General features: G+C 40.3%; 1 protein-coding gene across 1 annotated transcript in view; it reads left to right on the forward strand.

Annotated features, from left to right (window-relative positions):
* The first annotated feature begins 486 nt into the window (after positions 1-486).
* Positions 487-12,997, forward strand: part of CENPP (centromere protein P) — a 176,528-nt gene continuing 164,017 nt past the window's right edge. Inside the window, exons 1-4 of the mRNA XM_063291879.1 lie at positions 487-509; positions 1,445-1,596; positions 3,095-3,252; positions 7,534-7,625. Of these exons, the coding sequence (XP_063147949.1) occupies positions 1,460-1,596; positions 3,095-3,252; positions 7,534-7,625 (387 nt within the window). The 5' untranslated portion in view covers positions 487-509; positions 1,445-1,459. The remainder of the gene's footprint in view (positions 510-1,444; positions 1,597-3,094; positions 3,253-7,533; positions 7,626-12,997) is intronic.

The following is a 12,997-nucleotide window of genomic DNA, read 5'->3' on the forward strand; positions in this document are numbered from 1 at the left end:
CGCGATACGCTTCTCCACCCAACCCGGAGTTTAATCTCTACAATTGCGTGGATCTCTAAGCGGCTTTATATTGTTAAGCGGAAGTTCACATAAGTCGCTCTTTTTTGTTTTTGAAGCTCTATGTTCTCCGTCTCCTAGTCGGACGCATTTTTTGAGGCACAATTTGGTCGAACTATTGAATGAAGATAAAACGGGAGAGATGGAGTAGAGGAAGGAGTTTGTAGGCAAATTCTTCTCCGTTGCAGAAATCTTTTGCTGCGGAGTAGTATGAAAGGTAATGTAAAGTCACCCAGAAAGGGGAAGACCTACAACTGGTTCTGAGTCGAAACCTCTCTTGTCTTTCTCCGCCTCCTCTCCCCCGCATATATTCTGGACAATGGTGGCGCCCGAGACGCGCTTTCTTTGGCGGCTCATTCGAAGCGGCGCAGGCGCAGAGCGTGGCTGGTCGGCTGTCGGCGGACTTTGGAGAGGCGGAGGGGTTGTGACCGGCGAGGTCTGGTCCGGGCAAGGTAGTCTCTGAGCATGTCCCGCTGCGGACTGTTTCGCTTCCAGGACGTTCTTCCCACGATACAGAGATCTCTCGAGATGTTTCCCCCTTCCTCGCTGTTTTCCCTTCAGCCCCCAAACTCCGAACTGTTTCGTGGAGTCCTCGGTGCTCTTTGAGCCTGGTTGTTTTCTTGCAGACGTTTCATTGCCAGACTAGGCAACCTCTTCAGTGCCACTAAAGTTCTTCAGATGTTGCCTAGTCTGGCAATGAAACGTCTGCAAGAAAACAACCAGGCTCAGAGAGCACCAAGGACTCCACAGTTCAACACTGAGCTACAAATATTCTCTTCGTTTGTCCCATCTGTTTCATCATGAGGATCCACAGACCTAGGCGAACAGATTACTGGCTTCACGTCTCGGTCTGTTTTTGAAAGTCCATCTCCTGTCAAAACTGGCCTACAGTTGTGGAGTTGGATGCTCCTGTCCAGCAAATACAGACCCACTGTACAGAATTAGGGGTGTAATTTTCTAGACCATGTGTCTGTAAATATATACCCTGGTAACAATTACAGGCTTGTGAAAATGGATGTGAGCAGACAAATACAATATGCACATCCTAAATTTGCTTCAGATAAGCCAACACCATCTTTAGTTGTGTTTTATTTGAATCGTGTTTTTGCTTCTGACAACTTAGAGTACTTAGGTGCATGAAGTATTACAGTTCATATTTTAATCCCCAAATGAATGACTTAAGATCTTTAGAATGATGCTGTTTTAGTGGTATTTTCAGGATAGTTTACCACAATATCTTCCGAGAAAGCAAAAAATAATGTGTATTTATTTTCAGTGGACTAATGTATATAAATTGTAATCTTTAAGTTAGAAAAGTGCTCTAGGAGGAAAAAAAACTCTGCCTAACTGCTGTATTTATATTATTTGTTTTTTTTTCTCTAGGAAGATCAGTGTGTGAGAAATGAATAGCAATGAACTTCAGGCTTGTGAAGATGAAATTAAATCTTTGGAAGAAGAAATTAAAATGTTAACAGAAGAATATGAACACAGTCAACATCAGTCAATGGCATATACTGATGGAGAAATAATGGAGACTATGTAGGTCTTTTTTTGTATATTTATTTATTTAAATAATCTATATGGCCTCCCATCTCGCAACAGTGACTCTGGGCAGCATACAAAGATTAAAACCCAACATTTAAAATAATAATTTTTATGTATATTTTAATGGTAATTTTTAGATGGTTATGTTTTAGTGTTATTTTATTGTAAACTGCCCAGAGTCCCCCATTGGGGGAGATGGGCAGTGATATAAATTTAATAATAATAATAATAATAATAACCCATGGTGCCCCAGGTTCAGTGACACCTTCCAATTATAAAAACACATCAGTAACAACATGGCTAGCCTAACCTCCTGACCCAAATGCCTGGGGAAACAGCAAGGTCTTTAGAGCTTTATAAAAGGCTGATTGGGTCAGCGCCATCTGGATATCTGCAGGAAATGCTGTTCTACAAGGCAGGTGCTGCCACATATTTGGCTTGCAATCACCAAGAATTTGCCTATGGTGAATGTTATGTAAAAATCTTGGCTTGCAAATTACGTTGTATATAAATCTGTCCAATGACAGATATTTTGGTAAGAGTTTTTATTAAGTTTTGTCAGTCTCTATAGAAAATGCAGTTTTCTATAAAGTTTTCTGTCCTTTTCGTTAAAAGGTAGGCCAGCAATTGGATTGTTCCATCCCCAAAGGATAAAGCGTCTTCTTAAATTTGTCCTTGAGAACTGTCAGGATTTAGAATCCTTCCAATATATATGAGGTGTTTTGTAGTCCCTGTTTTAGTATGCTGTAGTGGCAGTTAGGCAGTTAGAATTGTTGAGATGGCTTGCATAGCTCCAAGGTCAGCTCGACTGGTGCTATCAGCGCTTGTTAGCAGAAGAATTTGCAGCTGGGAGTTAGATGAGTTATTAGAGTGAACTTAGATTGTAGGGACGGGCTGGCACGGAGGGGGTTTTTGTACCAGCAGTTGTGTGAGCTTTCCTTAGTCTGATCACCTGTACTAATAAAGAACTCTTCCACATCCTTTGAGGCTTGTGATTTCAGAGACTCTGAATTAATAACTGAAGACCAGGACCATCACAGTAGCATAAGAGTTCTGATATTTAAGTACAGTAAGTTGACCAAAATACCTAATGATTTGATACTACTAAGTTGGCTTCCTAAATCACTATCATGTGGTAAAATTGATAGATGAGTTAATTATATTCCACGTAGGAGTTTTGCAAGAGTTTTCGCCTCAAGTATCTCAACTGGAACATACCTGACCTCTCAAAAGTATATAAAAATAATTGTTGTACTCTTTGGGGCACTGCAAGAGCTGTAAAATGCATGGGTGTTCCATCATCCTATGATTTGAAGAATACTTCACATCACTTGTTCAGTCCTAGACCCATCAATATTCTCAATTCCTTGGTCTTTTCACACAGGTAAAAGCCTGGAAAAATAAAATTGTTTGTTCATAAACCTGGTTTCTGTGCCAATGTATCAGAGCTTTCTCATTTAGATCTAGCTGATAAAAGATTTTTTTACTGTAGGAAACTATTTAGAAAAAAGCCTGAAGAAGTACTGAAGCAATCTGAATCTTCTCCAGATCAGGAAACTCAACTCAACTTGTTAGAAGCTGATCTCTCATTTCTAATGAAACTTACAGGCATTTTCTTTACATGTTATTCCCGGAAACTTGTGGAAAAAAGTAGGTATTTTAACAATTGTTACACTATTTATATACTTTTTTCACACTTCATATATTGTTCTGGTTCAACATTGTACTTCTAATATATCTCAAATATTGATATTGCTGTATTTTAATAATGTTAAAATTATTAGCTATTATTCAGTAGCTAAAACAGAGCCAAGTATTACAGTTCAAATTTGGTTATTCCTATCAACCAAATAGGATCAAACTGGATCAAAGTATTGGATGAGAAGTCAGGGCAGTTACTACATATCTCCTTGTGTTTCAGTCACAAAAGAGGACTAAAATTGTCTGTAGTTGATTAAGACATATTCTGAATTAAAAAAAAAATCTTCATTATATCAAAAGTATCCCAAAAACTATTCTAATATTCAAGAATGGCTGACAAATTCTAGAATGTTGACATATTAGTGGAAGCTGTCAATAGTTATTTGTCCCAAGCAGTTAAAGAGATATTAGCCTTGTTTACATGTAATGCTAAATCCTTTTTTGTTACTTTAAACTTAGTTTTGTTTTGTTTTGCATAGCCTTGAGTTCTTTAGGTGATATTAGATTTGGTTCATGCTCTGCTCCATTCTTAATAGTCATCAACTTTTTGATATACCATTTTCTTTAATCTTAAGATCACATCTCTTATTATGGGGATGCCAAATTCTCCTCCATATTCCAGTTGTGATTGTTATACAGAAAGACAGATAGATAAGGCTTCTTTGCAGATTTTAACAAGTCCATGACAGTAAGGGAGTCTCTTAGATAGTTAGGACCCCAGTTGCTTAGAGTTTTAATGGTGTCAGAACCAAGCTTGCCTCTGACTCAGAATTAGTTTCACTTTCTGAGTCAGAGGAGGAATTGGAAGCTTCCCAGGCTGGAATTGGAGAAACAAAACTCCAGCATGACTCAGCAGAGTGGGAAGAACTTACAACGCTGATTGGGTGAGATCCGGAGGAGGATTTGAATACGCCAATCAGCGCGTGCCAGAGACGGGCTAAAAAGTGCGCGAAGGAGAAGGCAGCCCGATTGGCTGCAGGAGACTCAAAGTGCGCCAAAAATCGGGATAAAAGGCAGCCACGCAGACAGCAAGCTGCCGGAGACAACCGTTCCTCTAAACCTGCAGCTTCAGGAGAAGAGTCCTTACCGGTATCGGAATCAGCATCTGTGGCTGAAGAGGAACCAGCGTTCAAGCTCCACTCCGAAGACGAATCAAATCCTGCATCTGCTGTCAGCGAGGAAAGAGTCAGCTGTGCCCAGCAGCCTTTGCCTAGCTTCCAGCCATGAATCTCCGCAATATCCTCAACAGCGTGGGCAAGCCTTGACTTCCAGCGCTGCCGCTTGTCTGCAGTTCTATGCAACCTCACTTCGCAGACTCCAGCGTGTTTCGAAGTTACACACCTATCTTGTTCAGGATCTGGGTTCATGGCCCATGTGGGCCTTCCAGCCAACTCCATCCTAGTTCCCAGTTCCAAGCCTTGCTCCAAGTCTCCAGTCCAGAGAATCCAGCCTAGTCCAGGCCTTCCAGCCAAGTCTAACCTAGTTCCCAGTTCCAAGCCTTGCTTCAAGTCTCCAGTCCAGAGAGTCCAGCCTAGTTCCAAGTTCCAAGCCTTGCTCCAAGCCTCCAGTCCAGAGACTCCAGCCTAGTCTGGGACTCCCAGCTGAGTCCAGCCTTGCTCCAGTTTCAAGCCTTGTCTTCAAGTCTTCAGTTCAGCATACCCAGCCGAGTCCAGAACCTCCAGCCAAGTTTAACCTCACTCTGACTTCAAGTCCTGCTCCAAGTCTCCAGTTCATCCTATCTGCTGTTTGTAATCCTGTTCCAGGTCCTGTGAGTGAGAGATTCAGCATCAGTGCCATTCCAGTACTGTTCCAGTTCAAGAACTGTTGCCTCCAGTCAGCCCAGTTGGGCTTGCTTAACCAAGTATCAAGGACTTCATTATTGTAAATAGTTTTTTAATAAAGCTTGTTCTTTGAGAACCTGTCTGGTGCTTAGTCTGAACAAGACAAATTGTCCATAAAGGTAAAGATTCTGTAAAGGGTAGCTTAACTCCTGGTGGCTATAGCGGCACATTTTTTGGTGACTGTGTGGAAATGCTTTGGTGTTGCCTTCTGGGAAATGTTCTCAACTTCCCAGTCTAGCCTACAGTCCTGGATTTCCTATCCAAGTACTAAGCAGGTCTGATCTAGCTTAGTCCTTTTAGAGATCAGCCAAGGTTGGCCTAGTGTTGCCTCTGTCTGGAAAGCAGTTGACAACAAGTTCATATGATACCAGGACCTTGCACTGGTTAGCAGCATTATTGCTACATTGTACACCAGTGCAACTTCCTGATGCTTGTCCATGGTCACTGAAGGCATTGCAGTTATCGAGTTATAATACTACTCGCTACTCAAAGCATGGGTGATTATTTCTAAATCTAAAGGGTGGTAGCTGGTGTGCTAGATATAAGTTGAGAAACCTTTTTTTTTTTTGCCACAGCTGCCACTTGTGAATTCACAAAAGGTTCAAGAAACTCCCAGACTGTGATCATTCTGTTTCAGAGATAATGCAACCCATCCGAAACAGGCTGAATCTCTGCCTCCAAGTCCAGTCTCCTATTTACCAGCAGCATCTCTTTCCTGTCTGAATTTATTTTCAGTGTGCTTTCCATCATCCAGCCCATTTTCAAACTTTAACAATATTTGACACAGCTCATTTATCAGTTGGAAGATTCCAAGTTGGAAGAATGGAGTCTGCAGAGTGGAGAGCAGGAATGCAAGGAATGTAAGCAAGCACCTGTCATCAGTGAATACCATGAGGACTAGAGATAAGAAGTCCAAATTTTTTCTGAGAGAGCAGCCTTGCAAGGGAGCATAAAAAGTTTGAGATATCCTCAGATATAAATTCTGCACTACATTTCTGGTCATTGCCAACTAACTTGGATTGAGGTGGTGCATAAATTTCATTCATAAATAATAAATATGGCTTCAGGGAAACTTACATGGTTTCCTGGAATACAATATATACAGTAGCTATCCGTGTTCATCCTTGTCTTAAAGGGCACCAAACACGACAGTTTCTAAGTGAGCAGGAGCAGTAGTGCAGATTTGTTCTCAAGTGCTCTTTGTACTTTCTTGCTCTCCCGTTCAGAAAAGTCCACTAAATTAGGTTGGAATCTTCAAGCCACAAACTAATCCTTGCCAATATTCCAGGTTACCAATTGTTTTCCTGGAGCTGGATAAGAAGGAGTAATAGAGTTGGATGCCGTCCCCTTCCAAACCTCCAGAAGACAGAACCACCCAGAGTTGCTGGGAGTTGGGCAGCATATACATTTAATTTATTATTATTATTATTATTATTATTATTGAACAGTTTCATTAGATATTGAACAGAACAGGGAACAAGATGAAATATTATGAGATGCCACGGGTTGAACAGTTGTTTTCCAGTCCCACCCAAGCCTGAGGAGAATAATTAAAACCTCCCCAAGCCCCAGCCTTACCAGATGGTCCAGAATGATAACATGGTCAATGGTATCACAAACTGCAAAGAGTCAGGCCAGGTTGCATTCCCCTATCTAGTTTCATCCACCAAGGTGATGGAAGCAGGTTCTGTACCATACCTCAGCCAAAAGTCCAACTGATATGGGTGCAGTTAATCAGTATTACTGAAATGGCTGTGGAATTTTGCTTTAGCACCTTTCTCAGAAAACAGAATATTTAAAGTCAAGCTGGGTTTGTATCTTTTTTGTCAGGCAGACATATTTGGACTTTTGAGAGCACAATTGCCAAAGGGAGCTAACCTATTCACAAAATAGCCCATGGTGGGTGTGGCCAGTTACATTTACAGAAGGCAAATCAGTGACCTGCTCTCTCCCTATAGCCACTCAGGGTATTCTCTACCAGTCCCTTTGTCTTTTTTTGAGCGCACAGGAATGTTTCCAAGCACAGCAATAGAGTTGAGCTATGTATCATTTTAATTGTCTAAAATGCCAAAGGCACTTTATAAAATAAAGTTGCCGGAGGTTATAGTTTGCAGCTTGCTAACTTCCCTTTTTTTAATTAAAAGAACCGTTGTTGTTGTTTTTTAAGTCAGATGATATAGAGAAATTGGAGGAAGTCTCTCCAGCCACATTGGTGCCGATAGTCATCACACTACCTATGTGTATTTTAGACAGACTGCTGCATTAATGAACTGACTATCTTATATTAAATATGGTTAGGGTTAAATGTTATTGATAGAGATTACATATGACTGAAAGATTAAACAGCTGATGACTCTAATGTATATATTTTAATATCTCTTTATTATAGATGGATCTAAAACTATTCAAAGTTACAGGCTGTCAGGAAATTGTCAGTCAATCCCATTTCATTTGGAATTTAAACTCATGGAAGAAAGTCAGGTAATGGAAGATGTTTTTAAAATAGAGTATTTTACTAAGCTTCAAAAACTAGCAAAAACAAATTGAATTGATGTCTGCAGAGGATCCTGAAGTTCTGCACAAGAATGCATTCTGATAAAATTAAATATATACAATTTTGCCAAAACTTAGAACTTGAATGTATTCTCTTTGTTTGTTTTGGAAACACACACAAATAAGTTCTGGTAATACTGTCTTCAGTTAGCAATACAATATTATGCTTGATCTCTCAGAAACAAGTTAAATTGATAAACAAGCAAGGGCTAAACCATTGTAAAGAAATTTAAATTCCAGTAGGTGGCATCATTTTTAATCTATGACAGCATAAAATTAGTGTCAAATTATATATCCTGTGGATTTATCTTTTTAATGAAGAATTAATTCTCATAAGAATATACATTCTCTTCTAAAAATTGGTTCTATTGGTAATGGCTCTCACATTAGAATTTTCTTTCTTTTCTATGTTGAGTTAAAAGTCTATGTCAAATTGTTTTTAATTCTTTAATCTATTGAAAAGTTTCACAAGGCATAAACAGCTTTTTTTGTTATATTATGTTTATGAAATATTAATATTTCTCACATGTTCAGTTATCTCAGCCATTATGATTATGGTAACGATAATCTGTGGCATGCAACACTTGTATGGAAATAGAATTTTATCATTGACTGTTACAATAAGATACCAAGAGCAGGCATGCTTCTCTTAGAGTAACCTACATCCCCACAACTTAACAAACATGGTGTGTATTATTGCTGACAACGATTGTGCTTAAATTGATTATTTATCTATCTTGTGAGTTAAAAGAAATCTGCTGAAGTATTTTCAGATTTTATGTTCAAAAATTTCAGAACACAAAACTGCTTCTGCAATTTCAAACAGTGGTGAAAGAGAAGAGCCAATTTTTCTTACATACTTGGGGAACAGACTTCGGAAATAATACTTGGAAGTGCCTTGAAAACTAGGTGCTCTTCGATAATTTACATTAAGCAAAATAGGCCTTATTCCTGGGCTTATAAGGAATGTTGGTTCCTGCTAATAGTGAGAAAGATGCGGTTCAGAAGCTGTGTACTGCTCCTGGAGGAAGCCAAGTTCCACTGTTTATGTAAAGTTGTTCTTATGATTAAGAATTTATTTTGTCTCTTATAATGTATGAAATGGCTGAAGGAGCAATCAATAACTTTTCATTTATATTATGGAAGTACAAGCATTCTTTTGCTCCATTTTTGGATGCATGCCTTGGTGCTGATTATTCTGCCTGTCAGTCCCTTGGTAGAAGGTGTTTACTGAATATATTGCTAGCTAGCATTTTTAAAGTGCATACTAAAGGAAAATGCTGTGTGTGTGTCTGTGTACTGCATATATACATTAGTTTGTGATTCTGAAGATATCTAGTTTATCACTTCTAAAAATATCTTAAATAATTAAGCCCTTGCTTCCAAAGGCATTCCCAAATCTAATTTTTTCAAGGGGATTTGTCTATCTGAATGTTGTTATGGGATGATATCCTTCAGAAAAAGCAGTATGCATATCTAACTTAAGAGCTAAAAATCACCTTCATATTCACATTCCTGCAGAGGTGGGGTTTATTACTTTCTGTCTCCCCATAGCATGTGCATGTGTACCAGGGCTATGCAGTGTTTCACATCTGAAGGGGAAGAGATGCTTCAGAGTACCCAAGAGGTTCATGTAACATCTGTTGGCAACTTCTTAAAGCAGCTGTGTGTCTTAGGATTGCACAGCTGCCTTCTGTAGTGGCAGCATGATCCCAGGAAAATATGTGTTTGGTTTAAGGAGTTGTCAATAGGAAGTGTTTGCACACTTGTACTCCAGTACCCTTTTTCCTTTGAATCTGAAGTACTGCACAGCTCTAGTACGTACCCACAGTACATAAATATCTATCATAAGTTTTGGTATTTTCAAATGTTTTGTATTTCCTTCTGTTGCCCTGTTTTTTTTTTCCTAAAGGATCCATTTGTTTTTACTGCTTTAATTTTTTAAATCTTTGGAATGGAATGGAGGTACAGTATATTATAAAAGCTCTGAACTGCTTTGAAGATACATATAGAAAATAATTAAATTGTTCTTTCTTGGTAATTTGCTCCTTCAATCAAGATGACATCTGGATAATAAACTATGATATTCAGATGTCTATAGTTATCTAAAATATTGTACCATTGATAAGTTTTCTATCTCTGAGCACACAGGAACACTTTCACAGCAGCAGAAGTTTACTTTGAAGTATCCTGTTTATTTTTGGTTTGCTATGCTGTAAATTCTTCAGCAAAGGATCGTTACCTTGTCGTGGTGCCGGAGCTTGAGCACCTCAATGATGCCATCAGCCAAACCGTGAAGGGCCACCCAAGATGGGAAGGTCATGACAGAGAAGTCAGACTAAATGCGATCCCTGGGGAAGGTAATGGCAACCCACCCCAGTATTCTTGCCGTGAAAACTCAATGGATCAGTACAACCAGAGATATGTCGGTATACCATAGGAAGATGAGACCCCCAGGTCGGAAGATGGTCAAAATGCTACTGGGGGGAACAGAGGATGAGTTCAACTAGCCCCAGACGTGATGACGCAGCTAGCTCAAAGCCGAAAGGACGGCTAGCGGCCGACGGTGCTGGTGGTGAACGGCGAATCCGATGTTCTAACGAGCAACACACCATTGGGACCTGGAATGTAAGATCTATGAGCCAGGGCAAATTGGATGTGGTTATTGGTGAGATGTCAAGATTAAAGATAGACATTCTGGGCGTCAGTGAACTGAAATGGACTGGAATGGGCCACTTCACATCAAATGACCACCAGATCTACTACTGTGGACAAGAGGACCACAGAAGAAATGGAGTAGCCTTCATAATTAATAGGAAAGTGGCTAAAGCAGTGCTTGGATACAATCCAAAAAACGATAGAATGATCTCAGTTCGAATTCAGGGCAAGCCATCTAACATCACCGTGATCCAAATATACGCCCCAACCACGATGCGGAAGAAGCCGAAGTAGAGCAGTTCTATGAGGATCTGCAGCACCTACTGGACAACACGCCTAAAAGAGATGTTATTTTCATCACGGGAGACTGGAATGCTAAGGTGGGCAGTCAAATGGAATTACAGGTAAGCATGGCCTGGGAGAACAAAACGAAGCAGGACATAGGCTGATAGAATTTTGCCAAGACAACTCACTCTGCATAACAAACACTGTCTTCCAACAACCTAAGAGACAGCTTTATACATGGACTTCCCCAGATGGACAACACCGAAATCAGATAGACTACATCCTTTGCGGCCAAAGGTGGCGGACATCTATACAGTTGGTAAAAACAAGACCTGGAGCTGACTGTAGTTCTGATCACGAACTTCTTATTGCACAATTTAGGATCAGACTAAAGAGATTAGGGAAGACCCACAGATCAGCTCGATATGAGCTCACTAATATTCCTAAGGAAAATGCAGTGGAGGTGAAGAATAGATTTAAGGGACTGGACTTAGTAGATAGGGTCCCGGAAGAACTATGGACAGAAGTTTGCAACATTGTTCAAGAGGCGGCAACAAAATACATCCCAAAGAAAGAGAAAACCAAGAAGGCAAAGTGGCTGTCTGCTGAGACACTAGAAGTAGCCCAAGAAAGAAGGAAAGCAAAAGGCAACAGTGATAGGGGGAGATATGCCCAATTAAATGCAAAATTCCAGAGGTTAGCCCGAAGAGATAATTATTTTTAAACAAACAATGTGTGGAAGTGGAAGAAGACAATAGAATAGGAAGGACAAGAGACCTCTTCCAGAAAATTAGAAACACTGGAGGTAAATTCCAGGCAAAAATGGGTATGATCAAAAACAAAGATGGCAAGGACCTAACAGAAGAAGAAGAGATCAAGAAGAGGTGGCAAGAATATACCGAAGACCTGTATAGGAAGGATAACAATATCGGGGATAGCTTTGATGGTGTGGTCAGTGAGCTAGAGCCAGACATCCTGAAGAGTGAAGTTGAATGGGCCTTGAGAAGCATTGCTAATAACAAGGCAGCAGGAGACGACGGCATCCCAGCTGAACTGTTCAAAATCTTGCAAGATGATGCTGTCAAGGTAATGCATGCTATATGCCAGCAAATTTGGAAAACATCAGAGAACAATGGCCATCAGACTGGAAAAAATCAACTTATATCCCCATACCAAAAAAGGGAAACACTAAAGAATGTTCAAACTATCGAACAGTGGCACTCATTTCACATGCCAGTAAGGTAATGCTCAAGATCCTGCAAGGTAGACTTCAGGATTCATGGAGTGAGAATTGCCAGATGTACAAGCTGGGTTTAGAAAAGGCAGAGGAACTCGCGACCAAATTGCCAATATCCGCTGGATAATGGAAAAAGCCAGGGAGTTTCAGAAAAACATCTATTTCTGTTTTATTGACTATTCTAAAGCCTTTGACTGTGTGGACCATAACAAATTGTGGCAAGTTCTTAGCGGTATGGGGATACCAAGTCATCTTGTCTGCCTCCTGAAGAATCTGTATAACGGCCAAATAGCAACAGTAAGAACAGACCATGGAACAACGGACTGGTTTAAGATTGGGAAAGGAGTACAGCAGGGCTGTATACTCTCACCCTACCTATTCAACTTGTACACAGAACACATCATGCGACATGCTGGGCTTGAGGAATCCAAGGCTGGAGTTAAAATCTCTGGAAGAAACATTAACAATCTCAGATATGCAGATGATACCACTTTGATGGCTGAAAGTGAAGAGGAACTGAGGAGCCTTATGATGAAGGTGAAAGAAGAAAGTGCAAAAGCTGGTTTGCAGCTAAACCTCAAAAAAACCAAGATTATGGCAACCAGCTTGATTGATAACTGGCAAATAGAGGGAGAAAACGTAGAAGCAGTGAAAGACTTTGTATTTCTAGGTGCGAAGATTACTGCAGATGCTGACTGCAGTCAGGAAATCAGAAGACGCTTAATCCTTGGGAGAAGAGCAATGACAAATCTCGATAAAATAGTTAAGAGCAGAGACATCACACTGACAACAAAGGTCTGCATAGTTAAAGCAATGGTGTTCCCCGTAGTAACGTATAGCTGCGAGAGCTGGATAAGGAAGGCTGAGAGAAGGAAGATCGATGCTTTTGAACTGTGGTGTTGGAGGAAAATTCTGAGAGTGCCTTGGACTGCCAGAAGATCAAACCAGTCCATCCTCCAGGAAATAAAGCCAGACTGCTCACTTGAGGGAATGATATTAAAGGCAAAACTGAAATACTTTGGCCACATACTGAGAAGACAGGACAGCCTGGAGAAGATGTTGATGCTAGGGAGAGTGGAAGGCAAAAGGAAGAGGGGCCAACCAAGGGTAAGATGGATGG

This window comes from Candoia aspera, chromosome 2, assembly GCF_035149785.1.
Source record: "Candoia aspera isolate rCanAsp1 chromosome 2, rCanAsp1.hap2, whole genome shotgun sequence".
In the NCBI taxonomy this organism is placed as follows: Eukaryota; Metazoa; Chordata; class Lepidosauria; order Squamata; family Boidae; genus Candoia; species Candoia aspera.